The sequence below is a fragment of the Anolis sagrei genome, chromosome 2 (genome assembly GCF_037176765.1).
Source record: "Anolis sagrei isolate rAnoSag1 chromosome 2, rAnoSag1.mat, whole genome shotgun sequence".
NCBI classification, from domain to species: domain Eukaryota; kingdom Metazoa; phylum Chordata; class Lepidosauria; order Squamata; family Dactyloidae; genus Anolis; species Anolis sagrei.
The window spans coordinates 140,656,533-140,677,024 of NC_090022.1; the positions used below are offsets into that span (position 1 = coordinate 140,656,533).

The window sequence follows — 20,492 nt, forward strand, 5'->3', positions numbered from 1 at the left end:
CCCCTCCGGAGCCACAACCTGACTCAGAAGCACTCTCCGCGGAGGAGCTCGGAGGATTTTCTGCCTTGCTGATAAGGCTTTCAAAGGCCCTCCAATTGTTAGTACCCCAGTCTACAAAGGTCGTAGAGGATCCGATGTTTCCCTCCTCCAAACAACACGACCCTCCAACGACTGTTCTGCCTTCCCTTCCGTTCCTCCTGCAGCTCAGCAAGGCGGAGGGCGTTGCCCCGTCAGCAGTGCCCGCTACACCCAAGCGCGCAGAAAATCTCTACAAAGTGGATCTTTCAGCTGCGCCGTGGCTTGCCAAACAGCCTAAGCCCAATTCCATCGTAGTGGATGTTAGCCAGCCTCGCCCATCCCAGAGATCCCAATCCACCCCCTCGGACAAAGAAGGGAAGAAGCTGGAAATGTTGGGGAAGAAGATCTATGCTTCGGCCTGCCTCGCCTCCAGGATGGCCCATTACGGGGCTTACATGGCAGGCTACCAAGAACACCTCTGGGGCAAGATGGCAGGATACTTCAACATGCTCCCTCCAAGCGAGCAGATGCTGGCGAAAGCCTTCCATCAGGAAGCTATGCTTCTGGCTTCCTTTCAAAAAGACCTGGCCAAACACACAGCCGATGCAGCGGGCAAGCTTCTGGCGACAGCGGTGGCCTTGCGCCGCCACGCCTGGCTGAGGGGCTCCGGCTTATCGCAATCAGCAAAGTCAGTGATAGAGGACCTCCCAATGGACGAGTCCGGCCTCTTTAACCCAGAGACGGACTCCCAGCTAGAACATACCCAGAAGATGAGACAGACAGCTCATAAGTATGGTTTCTCTCCCTATCTGTCGCAGCACCACAGACAATACTGGCCAAGCCGCTTTCATCAACATCGAAGACGTTACAGCCCTCCAGCCTATAGAGGACGACAACGCCCTGCGGCCCCCGCACCGGCCGCCAGGAAACCATCTCTCCCCTATAGGGGCCAACAACGCGGCGGAGGTAAACAACCCGAGCGCCAGAGGCGCCGCTTCTAGCCCTTGGGCTGGAAGTAGATCTCCATCTTTCTCAACAGTTTCTCAAGTTTCAAGTTCTATAGTTGGCACCGTTCAGCCAAGTTCACCGTTTACTAGTTCTGTTTATTGTGATGACAGCCTCCCACCCCTCCAACGGGGGACCTTCAGGGACCGCCTGGCCCCTTTTCTGCACGCGTGGAGGAGGATAACCACGGACTCTTGGGTCCTCTCCATAGTGGAGCGAGGTTATGCTATAGAATTCGAATCTTGGCCCCCAGTGGGAGCCATCAAGGTAACACCATCCTCCCCTCAGCTCCTTGAAGAGATCTCAACCCTCCTGGAGAAAGGGGCCATCTCCAGGATCCACCCAACAGAGGCTAAAGACTGTTTTTTCTCCAGGTATTTTTTGATATCAAAGAGAGGCGGAGGCCTCCGCCCCATCCTGGACTTAAGAGATGTCAACTTCTTCATAAAGCCTCGTAAATTTCGCATGATCACCCTAGCGAACATCCTCCCGTTGTTGCAGAGAGGGTCATGGTTCATGACTCTTGACCTACGCGATGCGTATTTTCATTTTTCGATCAGGGAGGACCATAGAAGGTTCCTAAGTTTCGCAGTAGACGACCAGCTGTTTTCTTATAATGTCCTACCATTCGGACTTACATCTGCGCCTCGGGTCTTTACCAAGTGCGTAGCGGTGGTAGCCGCGCACCTGAGACAAAGGGGAATAACAATCTTCCCATACCTGGACGATTGGATGATAACTTCAGAATCAAGATCCCAGCTTCAATCGGACCTCACCTACACTCTGTCTCTCTTACAGAGCCTTGGCCTCATCGTCAATTTCGAGAAATCCAACCTCAATCCTTCAAGATGCATCCAATTCATCGGTGCTACCATAGACTCCATCTCAGAAAAGGCCTTCCTACCACAAGATCGTTTCCAGGCCATCAAGTTAGCGATAGAAGACATCTGCACACAAGGTGGAGCCACCGCGTGGGCCTTCCAATCTCTGCTCGGGCACATGGCCTCGACAACGTCGGTCATCAAGTTTGCGAGGCTGCGAATGCGCCCGCTGCAGCATTGGTTCGTCAGAGCGTTCAAGCCCCAACGCGACAGCCAGAACATCCGCCTGTACCCACCGCATCAGGTCCTGCAGTCCCTGGGATGGTGGACACGGGAGGAGCACGTCCTTGCAGGCATGGCTTTCAGACAACCGCGCCCATCCCACTGTCTCACAACAGATGCATCCAACCAAGGATGGGGGGCTCACCTCAGGAATCTGACAGTGCACGACAGATGGTCTCACGAGGAAGCATCCTACCATATAAATTATCTCGAGCTCCTAGCCGTCCAGAAGGCCCTACGTGCTTTCGAGCCCCACATCACCGGGCGCGCTGTACAGCTCCTCACGGACAATACAACTGTAAAATGTTACATAAACAAGCAAGGCGGGACGCGCTCCTCCGACCTCCTCAACTTATCAACAGCAATATGGGAATGGTGCATCCCACGAAGAATACATCTCACGGCAGTGCACCTCCCGGGAGAGGACAACACTCTCGCCGATTCCCTCAGTCGAACTCAGACGTCGAATCACGAGTGGCAACTCCATCGAGACGAGTTCCGGTTCCTGTCCCACCATTGGGGCCAACCAACCCTGGATCTGTTTGCGTCGCCAGTGAACGCACAGTGCGAAACGTTTTGTGCCAGACGTCGCCCCGGATCGACCCAGGGATGCATGGGGGACGCATTCATATTCACCTGGTCACCGGGCCTGCTATACGCCTTTCCCCCAATCCCACTGATTCCCAGAGTGCTGTCCAAATTGATCGAGGACAACGCGGAGGCGATACTGGTCGCCCCTTGGTGGCCGCGCCAGCACTGGTTCGCCCCCCTCCTCACAGCTTCGAGGGGCGAATACCTCCATCTGCGAGACAGACCGGACCTCCTCTCCATCCAGGAGGGCCGGGTGTATCACCCAGACCTCGCCTCGCTACGCCTCACAGCGTGGAGGATCCGAGCCAAGCCCCTCTCTCGGAAGCAGTCCAGGGAATAATCGCAGCAGCCCAGAAGAACACTACCAAGAAGGCCTATGCATACAAATGGGCACGCTTCAGGGAATACCTCAAACCCTTAAATGTTGACCCCTGGGAAGCCCCGACGAGAGTCATACTGGACTTTCTGGTCCACTTGTCCAACAAAGGACTCTCTTTATCCTCCATTAAATGCTACCTGGCATCGCTATCATGGTACTGGAGACAAACGGGTCGCCCATCGTGCTTCCATGACCCCATGATACGACTCTTCCTTAAAGGGTACTCCAACTTGCACCCACCTGTCATGCCCCCTTCCCCAGCGTGGAGTCTAGAGTTGGTGTTGTCGCAACTCTCCAAGCCACCCTTTGAGCCACTGGCCACATGCGACCTTTCGCATCTCTCATGGAAGACGGCTTTTCTCGTGGCCATTACATCGGCCAGGAGAGTGAGTGAAATCTGTGCTCTGAGAGTCGACGCGCCTTACCTGCGATTCCACAAAGAGAAGGTGGTCCTCCGACCAGACATAGACTTCTTGCCAAAGGTTGTGTCTAAATTTCACCTCTCACAAGACATTTCCCTACCAGCCTTCTTCCAAAACCCTTCTTCCCCTCTGGAGTTTTCACTGCATTCGCTAGATGTCAGACGAGCTCTAGCATTTTACACTAACAGAACTGCACCTCACAGGAAGTCAGTCAAACTTTTTCTGAAATACCGCCAGGACTCTTTAGGGTTGCCTGTCTCCTCCCAACGCCTTGCTTCGTGGATCGTCTCGACCATCAGACTTGCTTACCTGTTGGCAAAGAAAGAGCCCCCTCAGCAGATCCACGCCCACTCCACAAGAGCGGTGTCAACCTCACAAGCATTCCTGAGGGGTATTCCAATTGATGACATCTGCAAAGCAGCGACGTGGTCCAATTCGTCAACATTCGCTGCCCACTACAGGCTAGATGCGATGGCGAGGAAGGATACAGCTTTTGGCAGAGCGGTGCTGTTTTCCAGTGTCGCATGACTCCCGCCTCCAAAGGTTGGTAGCTTGTTATGTCACCCATTATGTGCGTTTTTCACAGACTACACGAAGGGGAAATGCAAGTTGCTTACCTGTAACTGCGTTTCCACGAGTGATAGTCTGTGAAATTCGCACATCCCCGCCCGACCTCCCCGCAGTAGTCATGCTTGTTCTATAGCTGCTGATAGCGGCTGCGGAACTGAGCCGAGGTTCCCGCCTTGGGCATTTATAGTATGGGGAGTTTGGGCGGGGCGTCCGCCAATCGAAAGTTTCTATTTGAAAATTCTAGAAGGTTCCGAACAGCTGCGCATGCGCAGAATAAAACCCATTATGTGCGAATTTCACAGACTATCACTCGTGGAAACGCAGTTACAGGTAAGCAACTTGCATTTCCTTTTTTCTCAAGCTGTAGCAATGATAATGTGAAGTACTGTGTACATGCATTGTCACAAACTCACCAGGCTTGTAATAATGGTAACAGTGTAGCCTCCAGATTATGGCAATGGAATTCAAGGAGAAAAAGGAAACAATACTGGATTTGATTCTGTGTTACTATAATACTAATAGAATTCAAGACATAGTTGTGTTAATCTGAAACATCAGTATGCAAATGGAATTTACAGCACCTTTGAAACTAACAGAGAAAGATATTTCAGCATAAGCTTTCATAGACTTAAGTCTACTTCCTCAGAAAACTGGAGTGACCTAGTAGCTAAGGAAGGACCTTTATGAGCAGACTGTATGTATAACTATAGAAATGCAAAATATAGATATGGTAATAAGGTGGCATGTTCAGTTCCTCCAAGGAAGGAGGAAAGATGTTGCCTGAGGCCAGAGTGGGTGGATAACCACATGAATGGTGGAGGGAGTTATTAAAATGTAGTGTGATGCTGACTGGGAACCAGAGAGTTGATATGACAAACTAGCCAAAAATGCCTTTGTGAGTCTGGGGTGTTAACCAGTGTTATAATATGTGCACTGTACCAGGAATTGTCTCTGTTCAGCCTACTGATGATGGACAGAAATTTGTGAATACACTTCAATTCAGTTATTCCTCCAATTTTCCTTCATAGAATGATCAGATGAAACTGAACCATCTGTTAGGTGACATTTTTCAGGCACCAGTTCTAGGGCCAGAAAGTTAATTGCTTTTGCATAGGCAGTCATAACTGAAGAGCAGGTAGATTTGTAAAGGCAAAGATGACATTTAGCTGCCCCCTTTCCAGCAAAAAGAAGAAAGCTGCACACTTCATGCCACACACTGTTTCATCAACTGAAGTTCTTTGCAGGCTCAATCAGAACTATGCTTTTTTGCAGTCTTGTGATACACACAAGAGTGAATAGCACATTCAACATAATTATCTACATTAATGTGCAGGGATTTAGGGGTGCTAATATATTTCTTTCTTGGTAATTAATCGGAATCTGGGGTTTGTAGTGCCAGTTATCTGTTAACTGTGTGAGTGGTGACAACCAGGAAAGGAAAGTCTACTTGGGGCTTTGGGACATTTTGGACAGCACTTGTCCATTAGTCAATTAGCCCAAGCAGAATAGTTGATCAATGGTAATTTTCCCTGAGAGATGCATTGATAATCTAATTGCATCTCCTTCCTGGACGACCAAGAAGGGCAGGAATCAAGAAAGTACTCGCCAATTGAAACTGATTCAGTGTAATTCCACTCACAGAGTTGCAGGACACCTCATTATTGACTTCTGCTGTGATATTATCATCTTAAGTATATGTGTGTGTTGCATTTAGCTCTGGGTTGTATATGTTGTGATGTTTTTATTTCATATATTCATTTGGTTTTTCCTCTAGTATACATGAACAGATGAGTTGTCATAAGCAGTATATTTCTGAAAGTTTCTCAGCATGCATCATGCTTCAGAAGATATAGCCAATTGTCCAAAGGAAGGTCATCCAAAGTATACCCACCAGTCTCTGAAATGCAGCTCCATCCTATGAGCAGTAAATGTGCCTGCAGTATGTACAGCAGTATTTCCTACAGTAACAGACTGAGAGATATATGAAGATTTGTCTATAATGTTCATGCTTTATGTATTTAATGCAGGATACATGATGGTGTGTCCACAGAAAATACATGAGCATGCAGCATGGAATTGCCCTTAGGAAACAAGAGTACCTGATCTCTTTGTTCTGCTCTGTTACCTATGAAGCCTCCTGTCTACATATCATCTTTTCCATATATATTTAGAATGAATTATTATCCCATTTTGATCTTGTTGAAGTAACATCCTTCATTAAATCTCCCATGTGTTCTGGCAGTTGATATGCTTTACATTTTCAGTGGCTTCAACAACAACTACTACAACACAGCAGGCTTACTGAGACTGGACAATGAACCTTAATGTTGTCTCTTTCTTCAGAAAAAGTGCAGAAGGCTGAATATGGAGGATGGGTAGTGTTTACAGCATCTAGCACAGTTTGAGGGTTCCCAAGTTCCTTGTGTGTGACCTAATTGTATAGACATTCACATTCTTTCAGATGGTTGAATTACTGTTGTCTCATTTCTCTGTGTGAGGCTGAATTCATTCCCTAATGTCATGAGGTTATATTACTTCAGCGTCTCCATTTGTAGGGGTCCTTTGTGTGTTCAGATATTACTCAGTCATGTGCACTAGCTCATCAGCAAGCAGCCATGTGCACAATAAGGATAGAAATCCACAGAACATTTCCCCTTCTCTTATTCTATCCCCCACCACTACGCCTGTATATAGCCACACTGTCACTGTCCTTTAGAAGACAATAGCCTGCAGCATATACAATAAAAGTCAAGACAGTTGTGGTTCCCAGAAACAAACCTGGTAGAGCAAAGCCATTTAATTTGTGTTATGTCCAAGTTGGTTGAAATGATTGCTATAGGTGTAGCCCATAGGAGAAAGCTAACTGTATGCTTTCGGTTTTGTTGTTAGGAGGGTTTACTTGGTTTTTTTTTAAGGAAGGTATACTTCTATGACCAGCAATGTATTCTCTTTCCCAGACCTATGTTACTTCTGTGGCATTGCATGTTTCAAATTTTAATTATGTATATGGCCTCTTTTTTTAGTAACTGGGTTATATAATCCTGCAAAAGTGCATATGTAATTAACTTTACAAAGGCGTTTTAGCCACCTTGAAACTTTATATATACCACTTTGCTTTTGCACAGTGGAAAATATGAAGCATTTATTCTAGATGGTTGAATTAATTATGGTGTTCCATTTAAACATGAACCTCCCCCCTCTCCCTTATGCGTCTATCTTTTCTGTATATGCTGGCATGGATAAACCCAGGTCACATGACTGGAAAATGTCTATCAAGATGCCCATCAAAAGGTCAGAAGGAAACACAACGCCTTTTTAAAATTTGTGTCCCATCAGCTGAGTAATGAACAGGGGATATTTTTTAATATGCTAGAAAATAAATGCTTTCCCCGAGACCAAACTAAATTGCATGTATTTAGTTTTAGCAGATTTGATTGTTCTCTGATTTCTCTCTAGGAATCTCTAGGTCTTCCAGCATAACTCCATGGTCAAATTCTATCAGATCATGGAGTAGCCTAGAACAGACCCAGGGTTTTCTTGAAAGGTGCTCTCAGGTTTTTAAAAAAAACACATTTTCTGTTTTTGTGAAAGTTATCTGCCCTTGGACCCTACAAATCTGGAGAAGTAAAGTTATTGTTGCTATTGTTATTATCATGCTGATAATAACCCTGGTTGGTTACTATCAGTAAGGGGTAGTGAACCTAAACCTTAGTGACTTATGTTCAAATCCTAACTTGGACATCTTGCACAGTGGGTTACCTTGAGGTGCTCTTGTGCCTCAAGCAGGCCTATAGCCGGGGGGGGGGGGGTGTTAGCGGTTCAACCTCCCCCCCCCCAAATTTTTCAGGTTAAAAAAATCTGGTTTACTCATGAATTTTAACTGGTTAACCAAATCCCCATGCTAAGTCTATGAGACACAAAAAATTAAGAGTCCCTCCAGAACTGCAAGCACTATCACAAGCAAATATTGACAATTTATTCACACTGTCATTACTTGCAGCAATAGCCGATGTAGTGAAGCAACCAAGTTTTGGGGGGGGGGGGTGTTGAATGATCTCATTAAGGAGGCCGGACTTGGTGGAGGTGGTTGACAGGGGCAGAGCTGCAGGCTATTGAAGGCTGCTATGCCCCCTGCTGTGCTCTTTGCTTCAGCGTGAGCTAGGAGGCAGGTTTCTACCCCCCCCCCCCCCCGAATTTTTTTTCTGGCTATGGCCTTAGCCTCAAGTGATTTTGCTCACCTTTGGTTTAAAGAGACATGTTAGAAGATCTAGGGAGGCCTAGAGAGAACATGTTAGGCAAAATTGTGGATATGTTGGTCCCTATCTAGTTAGTAATTTGTGGCCTGTCTGTCATTAAATCCACATAAGCCAAACCCACAAATGTGGAGGGCTAACAATTCAGACATGTGTTTATCAGTAAAAGAAGACTAAATGAAAATGAAACATGTTTTAAAGTAGCAACTATATTGAGCTGGTTCTACACTGAGGTGACATTAAATAAAGTTTTAAAAAAATACTGAAGAAAAGGTTCAGCTTGAGCATCAGCTCCTTCCTCCATATTCAGTGGCATTAAATACTTTTTGTTTTTTAAAAAGTATGTGACCTCAGTGTCTTCTGCTCTAGCTCAAAAATGTGTTTTCTGCCAAGCTAACTATTTTCAGTCATGTCTGGTCTGCTGTGGACCTGGGACCAATGGGATGAAATTGCCCCCCAAACTCTCCCAAATTTCCTACCCCTTTATCCTAGTGAAAGTTCTTGCAAAAAATTGGATCAATCGCAGTTTATCACACTCACCTCTTAGCTGGCCAAAAAAGTCCTTCCAATAGCTAGGGATCAAAGGGAGGGGGGCAGACCCCCCTTCCCTTGTTTCACAGCTCATTGCAGGAGACAAAGGAGAGGAGAGCCGGAAGAGAATAAGGCCTTTGGCCACTTAAGACAGCAGTGAGAAAACAAGAGACATGTATTTATCTCTATCTTGCCATTTTCTTCCTTCCCATATTGTCCCATGAGGTTTCCATGAGATTGATCAGGAAGTCTCCATTTCCTTGTGATAACTAACTGCCCAATCTGAAGAGATTAATGACTATTACTTTCACTTCAAAGAACATGGCTAAAAAATTCATTAAATTCCATGATGCCTCAGATGTTTCTCTCTCTAGCACATAACCTGTCCTCAAATACTCACTGGAGATGCTTACAGATTTAGGTACATGTCTTCTCCAAGTGTTCATACAGCAGGATGAGTTCCTTTCCAATGTACCTTTTGAGAATTTACAAGCAAGAAAAACATCCATAGAGAGGAATGAGTTCCGTCTCTTTGAAAGCCTGACAGCTGAAGTCTGACATTTTTCCCCACTCTATCAGGCCAAGCCGCGAGCATCACAAGAAAAAAGGCATGCCCTGTTCTTGAATGTGTTTTGGTCTGTGCTTTTGTCTTAAACTGCTGTGAAGCATGTGTCTTTTCAAATCTTAACTAATCTAATTTGAAACAATTTGCTTAATTGAAGTGTGCAGCAAAGTTGATAATATTGCTACTTGAGATTGACTGAAAAAACTCTTCCCTGGCATTTTCATAATATGAAAGTTGAACACCCATCCCTGCCCCCTCTACTCATATTAATGTTCAGCTTGTTTCTATTTCAGCTCACAGGTGTAATGCAGGCAGTAGGTCAAATGCATAAATTCAGCTTGGACATCAAGAGAAGAAAAATCCTTTACTGAACATCGAATGTTCTTACATTTGTTGCATTCAGGATGTATGTTGTCTCTGATAAATCACCCAGTTGTGATGCTCCATTTTGGAATTAATCCATTTAAGCTGTAGAGCAGTTCCAGATGTCCAGGGCCCTAGATTGCTTGAGGTCTGCACAGTTCTTGGTGGATCATTTCCGGCCTGCATAATTCTCACCCCTGCTATAGGTGGCAAAGTGTCTGGAATTATCAGACCTGTTCCAAATTCTCTAGGATTGTCTGTATTCATGTAGCACTTCCTTATTTCACGAACAACCAGGCCTTTCCATTGATCTTGAGAGGAGTGGTGGTTCCTGAATGTATGTATGCCCCTTCATGCAGAAAGTCTCTTGTGATGGAAAAAGTCCCACGATGTTGCTGGCAACATTTAGAATAAATAGTTCTGACTTCAGATGGGGAGGTAATCTGACTAATCAGAAAGCAGCTCCCTGTAGTCATCTACTGAAGAGCTAAACTATTGATGGTTGGATGAAGGTTTATGTTCATGCTCAGGTGCTGACAGATCACCTTGAAACAGTTCAATATTCTTACATTGCACAACCTCCGTTTTTCTAATCTTTTCATTTTAAAAATTGTAAAAATTAAGTTCTGTGTTAAATGTGTACTCAAATGTCCTTGCTTCTTCATGTAGGAGGAAGGAGGAGACACGATTGTCCTTTTCTCTATTTATTCCAGGTGCAATGGATTTGTCATCTTACAGAGTGTTAGAGGGATTATAAAGATCTTTCAGCATTCCTATTGAATCTGACTCAGTTGTTGCTTCTCCATCTGTGCTGGAGGCTGGTGGTGGAGCATCAGAACCAATCATACGCCTTTTATTTAAAAGTTGTTTTTGATTCCACATGGGCAATACAGTGATGCCTGGTGTTGCTGATTATGGAGCAAATGACTGCCAGCATAGCAGCCTGTGTCCATATGGCTTTCTGTGATTTTTTGGAAATCAGTCGGCTCACTGAGGATGAATTGTCTACAAATATCGGTTAACAGAATTATAACAGATTTAACTTTTAGCATACCTCTTCTCTTGGTGTTACCCAGATTTGATAGAGAGATGAATTGGTATTCCTTGCTAAGTTTTATCTTGCATACTAGAGTTGTAGGTGACTCTAACATGTCCAGGGCACTGAAATGTTGAATGACAAATTGTGTAGTAAAAATACAAGCATTCATAAATGCAATAATAATTATAATAACTAATTTATTTCTTACTCCCCCCCCCTCCCCAAAGCTTTTGGTGAGTAACAACACAATTAAAATCCAATAAATAAAAACATGAGCACGAGTCTACCTGTGTGAACAGATACACAGATAAGAGAACTGACATCAGCAGTACTGTATGGATAGTGGAATATCTCCTGCTTTCACTCTGTGTAACAGTCACAATGTAACTAGAAATCTCCTCTACTGATGTGGATTTCCTCTGCACAAGGGTGGGTGCTTTTTGGGGGCAGGGGTGGCAATTGTGGCAGAGGAATCCTCAGATACATTATAGCTTTGATCATTGTAAAGAAGTTGTCTTTTTATCTCTGACTTCCTGCAAAGCAGTAATTGCCGAACATAGGCAATTTGCCATGACAACTATTTTCAAATATCTCTTTAGAGGTCAGTTGATTCTTATGTTTTCCATTTCAGAACTGCGGGTGGCTGAGGAAAATTGCAGCCAGGTTCCATAGCATGCAAAAAGCAGGGCTGTGACTGCAAGGGCATTCCTTAACTGCAAGGGGGTGGGTGCCAGGTGGATCGCTGTTTCCCTGGGTTCTGGTCCTTCTTGCCAGCTTTCCTTTTGAATGAAGGCAAAAGCTGGTCCAAGTTGGGGGTGGGGGGAGGATTTTGCTTCCAGGCTTCCTCCCAAGTTGAGCCCCTGTTTGAACACACTCTGCCTTGGGTGGTACGGAGCCTTTGCCAGTGTTCCCTTGGTTGCATAGAGAGCATGTTAAGTGCTGTGTGCTTCCCTTTTCTGATCCCACACAGACACGTCTTCTGCGTCCGAAGATGAAGGGTCGCTCAGGCGCCAGGCTGCTCTATCTGCTGCATTGCATCAGAGCTTACAGAATGCTGAGTCGTGGATCAACCGATCTATTCAGGGGTCATCCACATCTTCATCAGCATCTTCTACACTATCCCATGGAGAAGGCAAAGGGACCAGTGGGTCACTAGCTGATGTTTTTGCCAATACTCGAATAGGTAGGAGCTGGGGGTGCAGGGGACAAGAAAAACTAAAAGTGCTGCAAGTCATCGTCTCCCTCCCCAATAAATGTTTTAAAATTTTCCAGTATCAAAGGCCAAATTAATTTCAAACTTTGCTCACTGTGTAAGTAGAGATTCACAAATTGTGAGTCCAAAATGTTGAGGCACACCTAGGAGAAGGAGAGAGAAAATAATAGGCACATAATTGTCATGGCGAATGTGAACAGTAGCCTGGCACTTTCCTTTATGCCCATTGGTGTTGCTTGTGCTTCTAGCTGCTATTTCCCCTAGGAGGTTTCATCTCTGGATGAGCAAAAGACGATAGTGCTGTAGCCTGCCTGTCCTGTCCTGTGTTGCAGATGTGTCCTTAACCACTGAGAAAGATTACCCAGCTTGTTTTGAATGGACATCCAGCTGGCAGAAGCTGGGGGATAAAGAGCCAGCTTTAGAAAATTTCCTTACCTTGTTCGCCGAAAGAAATCTTTCAATTCATAAGTTACAGAACATGCCCGATCCTTTTTTAGAACAGCTATGCTGGAAATCCTCATTCTGATTCCTCCCTGGTAAAATGTCACAAAGCTTTTTGAAGGCCTGAACCATTTTCCCAGCTCAGTGGTAAGCATTTGTTGGGGAATGTAAAGATCTGGATAACCCCACACTCAGTTTTTTGATGCTCTGAGGTGCCCTTCCTGCTGGTGGTGCTGTGATATGGATTTTTCTCTTTTTCTTTTAGTAGAATTTGTTTGGCTCCATTGTATGTGTTTTCTCATTTAATGTGCTCCAAAGGATACTGCTGCATCCCAGGGGGATAACTGTGTTTCTGTGTGCTCTCCCTGCTTTGGCTTAATTGGTTTGAGGCAAGCAGTGTGTAGATGTTTGGTGTCTCTTAATTGCTTCTTTTTCTTTCTTTTAACCTGTATGTTGCTGGTGTCTTTGTCTCTTAATGGGATGCAACTCATTTTCTAAAATGGAAAACTTGGGAGACTTACCTTTTTAAAATTCCATCAGCATACATAATGCTTTCTCCAAACAAAGACATTTTCGTTAAAGCAATGGTGAAATATGCTCTTCAATTGGAATTGCTAGCAATTCATTTGCTGGGCAGCTACTGCCAAATTGGTGCTATAAAATGCCTCTCTTTTGTATACATAAAGCTTTGGGAATATTAAGCACAGTTAAACTGAAAGCAGTGTTTCCACTCTCACCATCACAATTTCAACAAAGGGACTGTCTGTGCTTACAATGCACAGAACTCCTCTAAATCTTTTAGGACATTTGCACATTCAAAACATAGTCATTGATAAACTCAGAACAGTACACCTGAATTGTGTTTATCTAAGCTTTATGCACCCAGAACAAGATTACATTTGATGGGGGCAGCCCCCAAACCTATGAATGTTTCATGAACCTTTTTTGAGGGCTTGCTTTCACACTACACCAAGTGACCATGTCTTATCAATCACTGATTCACATCCAGCATGGATTGACCAAAACTGAATTCAGTGGGTGACAGCCAGAAATAAAGCAACCACAGGCTAATATAATTAGAGCTTGGCATTTATTTAGGCTTTTCCTATGATCACTGCACAGTAAGAACATGCTTTTAGACAAAATGCAAGTATTTGCTAACATTGAGCAGGCAATCCCTTTGGATTGTCAATGGTTCATATCTGGGGAGAGCAGGTTGAGCTCCCTCTGTCAGCTCCAGCTCCCCATGTGGGGACACGAGAGAAGCCTCCCACAAGGATGGCAAAATATCAAACATCCAAGCATCCCCTGGACAATGTCCTTGCAGATGGATAATTATTTCACACCAGAAGTGACTTGCAGTTTCTCAAGCCACTCCTGACATGCGAAAAAAAAAAAACCCTTCTATCAACAAGTTGAGGCAGCAAGGAAGCAAATTGGAGACAAGCCACAAGTCACTACCCGATTCCATAGTTTGTTGTTAGCTTTTGAAGACTAGCTGATTTAAGCTGTGGTTTGTTGTTCTCCAGCTGCCTGACCTGAAACATGAACTGAAAAAAATGGCAAGAAAAAACAAAAAAGTCGGGGAAGATAAGCCAAGATTTGTTTGGTAATTTTCCAACAAACAATGGTTGACACAAACCATGGCTCACTGTGGCATATGCTGATACCCATGGTCTGCCTATTTGAGAAGACTACACTGTCCCTAAATTTAAATTGAAGTACTACCCTAAATTTAAAAGCTGTTAAATACTTCAACTTCAAAAAATTATAAAACTGCTCAGTCTGATACGGTCATTTTCTGAAGGGTTACACATTTAGACAGTGATGACACTGGAGTGCATAAAACTCCCTGAACACATGTGATATAGACGAGCCTTTAACTGAAGTGTCTTGCTATACATATGCGAGTGCAAACTAAATTATATGCTGAGTTTTTCCAGATCAGTGTTGCCTGTGGAAATTGAATATTTGCTTTCTAACTCTTATATAATCATATCTGCTCGATCACCCCTTTGCCCCAAAAACAATTTCTCCCAGTAGCCTTAATTCTATTAATGTTATTTTCCTTAATTGCTTAATTATATGTCTATATTTTACACAAGGAAAATGTAACTTGTAGGATAATGAACCTCCTAACAGCTTATCACAAAATGCACAGTTAAAGTTCACTAGAGGACAAAGAATGTTGTACATGCAATATCTGATTATAACCTTGAAGAGGATTTACAGTTGGCTAGAATAAAATTAATTCACCTCTCTTTCTCAGCTTTGCTCTTTCTGTTGTGGTACAGAAACATACTCAAAATCTGAAAGTCTGCAAAAAGAATAAGGAAGAGGCCTTGTTGGTTTGCTGCATGCATTATTATGTGCTGTCAGGATAATAGATGAAAAGGATTTCCTGATACTGTTCCTATCACACTTCTGGCCAAAAACGATTGTCCAGTAGACAAATGGCAAGATTACTGCAGTTCAGAGGAGGAGTACTTTTTTAAAAAGGAAGAGATCTATACTATTGTGGTCGTGTGAGGAGCCATGTTACGTCTCCAGTCCTTGGGTTTATAGGGCGTGCTCTAAATCCAGGATCGTTAATCCAGAAAACTCTTGGTGAATGTTCAGGGCAAAAATCCTGATAATAAAGCATTAACAAAAGGTCATGCCATGGAACTAGAAGTCAAGAATCAGCCCCACTATATACTCTCTATCTTCCTCTGTGCTTTCTGTGCCAAGATAGTTAAGGAAAAAAGAAATGCCTTTGTGTGAGAGCAGAATGATTGTAATAATTGCTTTTAAGTCATCTGAGAAGAAAAAATAACCTGAATCTCATTTCCCCCCTTTTTCCAGAAAATTTCTCGGTCCCCCCAGATGTTACTGCAACTACCTCCACACCTGCTTCCTCCGCACGCCCATCTGCTATTGATCTTCCTCCATCGGGAATAGTGAAGGGCATGCACAAATCATCCAACCGGTCCAGCCTTATGGACACAGCTGATGGTATATCTCCAGATCCGCACTATAGGAAGGAACCCCATTAAATATAGCAGCAATGTGGCTTATGTACAAAGCATTGCAAGAATCATATAATCTGTTGTGAATGTCTGCCATGCCAACAGTGAGAAGGCAACTGTCTTTCACAGAAAACACCCTTTCTTGTTTACATTCTTGCAAAATTGTGACTAATGGAGGCCTCAGGCTCAGGTTGGGCAATGGCATTTAGTGAAATGGCATTTAATCATGTTTCTCTGGATGTTATGAAATCCTGTACATTTAGCATGCCATTGATAGCTGGTGGACAAAGATGACCTGGTATATTCTTGTTCTCAGAGTAAAGTAAGAAACTGAGCCTGGGTCAGGGACATTGCTCTGTTCCCTTTTCTCTAACAGCCACAGCCTCTCTTTACTCCCACATCAGACCTTCGCCTCCAGATGAATGAGCAGGAGGTTACTTGTTATAGTTCTGTCCTGTCTTCAGCCCCAACCGTATTATCCAAGGCTTCTTTCCTGTTGTCCAGTTTTCTGCTGCTTTTCTGCTTTGCCTCCATGAAAAGCACAGCTAGCAATAACTTCTCCAGCCTGAAGCAAACATATGATGATAGTGAAATTAGTCCCCATCACTGTTTTGAGCAGATGCTACTAAGGAATGAATGGGACCTCTACCTCTTCTTCCTCTACATAAGTCAATATCATGGTTGTGGGCATTCAGCTTCTGAAGTGCCTTCTAGTCTAAATAACAGTTACACAACTTAACAATAGGAAGGAACTTGTCATGTTATTAGTATCCAGACATTGGCTTTGGAAGCAAATCTTGGGCTATTATCAGTTAAGAAATGCTGGTTTGGATTTCTGGTGAGCAAATTATGTTTTACAATAAAATTAATAAAGTATGCATTTTGCCAAATAAAGAAATAAATAATAATGGCATGCGATGTTAGGTGGCTAGATACCCTAAAGATGTCGTATCCCATCTGATCTTGAAAGCTAAGTAGGATCAGTCACGGTTAATATTTGCATGGGAGATTCCTAACAGGCACTGCTGGTTGTATTTCTGAAGAAAAGCATTGGCAAAACTACCTCTGGGTATTCTTTTTCTAAGAAAATACTTTAAAATAAGTTGACAAGATAATACGAAGACACATATAAGTAAGATGTTATATTTGAAAGAGATTGGATTTTATCAGCAATGCCTACCTTACATTCCTTTGACACAAGAGCCTCCATTTTCTTCTGTATTCAATAACTAGAGACCTTCATTCTTCACTGTTATTTCATCACAGATTCCATAAAATGTATAACATGAACTACTTGGTTGTATAATGTCAGGTGCCAGAACAAGGACAGAACAATCTTTCTCCAGAAGCTGTCCTCCCACAAGTCATCTTCGTTTGCCCTGTGAAATCTAAGCTTGTCACATCACCACCATAGTCACTTTCCCTTTGTTGCCATTTTTAGAAAGTGTGAATTCTTGAGCTATGTTGTTCACGCTGTACTGCAAAACTGGCTTAGACTAGCTGTTACTACCTGAAAGGAAATGTGCATTGAACTGTTTTGGTAGGCAAATTTCATTTTTTGTTTTTATGCAGAACTTCAAAGGCCTTTACGGCAAAGTTATCTTGAGATTTTTTCTAAAAACCAATGATTTGTAGTGGGGAAGGTGGGAGGCTGTTGCCTCTACTTGTTTATTAAGCAATATCTCCCTCCCCGAAAAAGAGACTTCTTTTCTTATTTGTTGATAGCATGGTTTTCAGTGTGCTAAGCACAGAACTTTTCACTTTTAAAATGCCTGCTGTGCTAGAATTTGCCTGCACACAGGAGGAAAAGCACCCAGCTGTGGTGACTATACGTCTTTGCTGTTAAAATAACCTTGAAGATAAACTGCTTAGCTTGAACCTGTGAGAGTGCTTTAGCACCGTCTGGTGGTCACGCTGTACAAGATTGCTTGTCTTCACAATGTGTAACTTCCTAAACCCAGTCATATGCCTAAATATGCTAAAAGCATCAGATTCTGGCAGATTTTGGAAGCTAAGTAGGGTCACTTGATTAGTATTTGGATGGGAGATCATCAACAAATAGGTGCTGTAGCATATATTTCAGAGGAAGGAATTGCCCAAACAACTTCTGAGTCCTTTCTTAAGGAAACTTTATGGAGTTCAAGGGTTGCCATAAGTCAATAAGGACCTTTAAAACACAAACATGCAAGTCAGTCATTCCCTCTCGGACAGGGATTAGTACCTGACAAACACCCTCTTTGTTGAATTCTTGGACAGAAGCACATAGCCTGTATTTTGCACAGGTTAAAAATGGCTTTTTTGGTATGTGCAAAAGGGAAGAAATAACTAAATTAACAATTCATTTCTGGTTTCCCATTTTTATTATTTCATATTCAAATAAATACTTGACATTCCAGGGATGGGGAATGTGTTGAGTTGGACTGTTAACCATGCCTCATCATTGGATGTGCTGGATGATGGAAACACAACGGTATCTCAAGTACTCTACTTTGCAGTTAATATAGTAGCTTGGGTCACCAGAAAGTCTATGATACTTATGGTCCTTTATATAGATGGCAATTGCCCATATTTCACCTACCTTGGTCAACAGAACTAATTTTCCTCGCTACAGGTGTCCCTGTAAGTAGCAGAGTCTCCACAAAAATTCAGCAGCTGCTCAATACTCTGAAGAGACCCAAACGGCCACCTCTAAAGGAGTTCTTCGTGGACGATTTTGAAGAAATTGTGGAAGGTATCAGGGTTGGGTATTTTTGTCACTGATCTTATCGTGATTAGTGTAAAGTTCTCACATTACATAGTTGATAACATTTTAACTACTATGGTTCCACCTTTTATAATCCTGGTATTTATAGCTTCACAAGAGATTTAGTTCCTCCCCAGCTATCAGTCCTGTGTTTCTGTAGGATTCAGTCATGGAAATTAAAACAGCAGTAAAGTACTGTAACTTTGCAGCTTGAAAGAGGAACTCTACTTCATTTTATGTTGTTATCGCTTCAGTATGCATTTTCTGCTTTCTGTGCAGGACTAAGATATAACAATAATAAAAGCAACAACACATTTTATTTGTTACCTGCCTCTCTTCATGGCTCGAAGCAGGATACAATGCAGATAAAACACCCAGATAAAGCACATGCACACCGTTTTTTAAAGTGTGCTTTTTTTAAAAAATCAATACTTAATGACATATTTATTGACTTATCAGGTCAAAATGGTTTTGAAAGCAAGTGAGGTGTCGTTGCTTAGTTCCTATGTAGTAAAGCACAAGCGCTTGCCTCAAACTCCTTCTGGTTGCTTGCTTTTTCTGTAACCATGTACATGTGGAGCAGAGGATTGTGCACTCCAAGGTAACCCAGGTTTTTTTTAAAAAAATATCCAAAGATTGAAAGCTCCTTTTGCTTAGTTAAGGATCTACCAGATCATATAGCACTGCTGTCTCACATTCTGTAGTCTCAAAGAACAAATGCTAGGAAGTCAGATAGCTGCTTCCTGTGAGCGTCTGCCTTTTCTGCACAGAATACGGTCCCATCAAAGCATGGGCAGCAAATTGCATATTTGAATTATTTTTCTTGCCTTGCTTGCTCAGGTGCTTTTTATGCTCAAGAGTTATGTGACACCTTCCCCTGTATGAAGCTGAACCAGGATAGGAGGGGGTTGAGGAACAGACTCTTTGGATGACATGCTTGTTTATGGGATTGGCTCTTACAGTCGGGGCGACTCTGATTCTGCCAAACTGAACAAGATTTCTGACCTCCCTTTTCCAAAGTCCGGTATATAGGAGATGTCCAAAACTAATCTCTAGACAACTTCAGAACACCTTGTCCACCCTATTATGGAAATTATTATTGATTTTATTTGCTATCTAAATTTTCTCTTCTCCTTCTGGATTTAAGTTAAAAAAAATCAATTGGTTTTCTTTCAGGGCTCATATAAATTGTTCTGCTATCTGACTTCTTTATCTCCATCATCCATTGCCAGTTTAGTTTTCTGCCCTAATGCACTGTATGCCTGGAATAGCTTCTCTTTTATTTGCCAAATTATTACTTCACAAAATCCCATTTCCAGTATTTTTTGACCAGTGTGCCTTCCTTGAAAAACAAACCTTATGCCAATCCTTTATATCTGTCTTGACTCCCCTTTCTGAGATTTTAGATTTCTGGTCAGGTTCGGTCATTTCTGTATTCTGTGTAGTACTCAGCACTGGGCTGATGCTATGTAATTGTACAGTAGTAACAATGGTAATAGCAGGTTTCTTTCGGACACAAGTTAAAGCCTAAATCTGTGTTTGAAAGCACACTGTTTTCTTGCCTCCTACCAAGAAATCTCTTTCCTTACCAACAAATATGTTCAGATTGCTTTGAGCTTTTAAAAATAGATTTCAAAGCCCTTATTTCTAAAAGAGTTTCCTAGGAGGGGAAAGGAGGAATCCCTTAATCAGTAATGCAGAATTAGTTTCATTCTCTTCATTTCAGTACATGTTTTTTTGATGAGTGAGTGGTTTTAGGATTTGATCCAGTGTTGCTTTCTTCACAGTTCCGCAGCCAGACCCAAATCAGCCCAAGCCAGAGGGACGTCAAATGACACCTGTAAAGGGAGAGCCTCTGGGAGTAGTTTGCAATTGGCCGCCTGCTTTAGAAGCAGCTCTGCAGCGTTGGGGAACAACACAGGCCAAATGCCCCTGTTTGACAGCCCTGGATGTCACTGGGAAGCCGGTCTATACCCTGACATATGGTGAGTTACTTGGTCTTGCTTGCTGTCACCACTTGATTTCAATGGGAGCAGTATTCGGTTCTACATTAATTCATCTCTGCAAAAACAAAGCAAGTAGAGCTAAGATATTGGGTATAGGCTGGAAAAAAGATCCTACAGAACTGAATTCTGCTCACTCCTTTGTATTTCTGCTTAGTGATGGAATACTGGCATTTTGCACAGTTGTAGGATCTGAACTGAGTTACTTGCCTTGTTCTACTGCTAACAAGCTAGTAGCACTATCC

General features: G+C 43.1%; 1 protein-coding gene across 3 annotated transcripts in view; it reads left to right on the forward strand.

Annotated features, from left to right (window-relative positions):
- DIP2B (disco interacting protein 2 homolog B) overlaps positions 1–20,492 on the forward strand; it is a 197,061-nt gene that overhangs the window by 135,842 nt on the left and 40,727 nt on the right. For 2 of the 3 annotated variants that reach the window (XM_060764017.2, XM_067463924.1), the window contains exons 5-8: positions 11,810–12,022; positions 15,338–15,487; positions 18,113–18,232; positions 20,032–20,229. In XM_060764017.2, coding sequence (XP_060620000.1) covers positions 11,810–12,022; positions 15,338–15,487; positions 18,113–18,232; positions 20,032–20,229 — 681 coding nt within the window. The remainder of the gene's footprint in view (positions 1–11,809; positions 12,023–15,337; positions 15,488–18,112; positions 18,233–20,031; positions 20,230–20,492) is intronic. The other variant, XM_060764019.2, reaches the window with a different exon arrangement.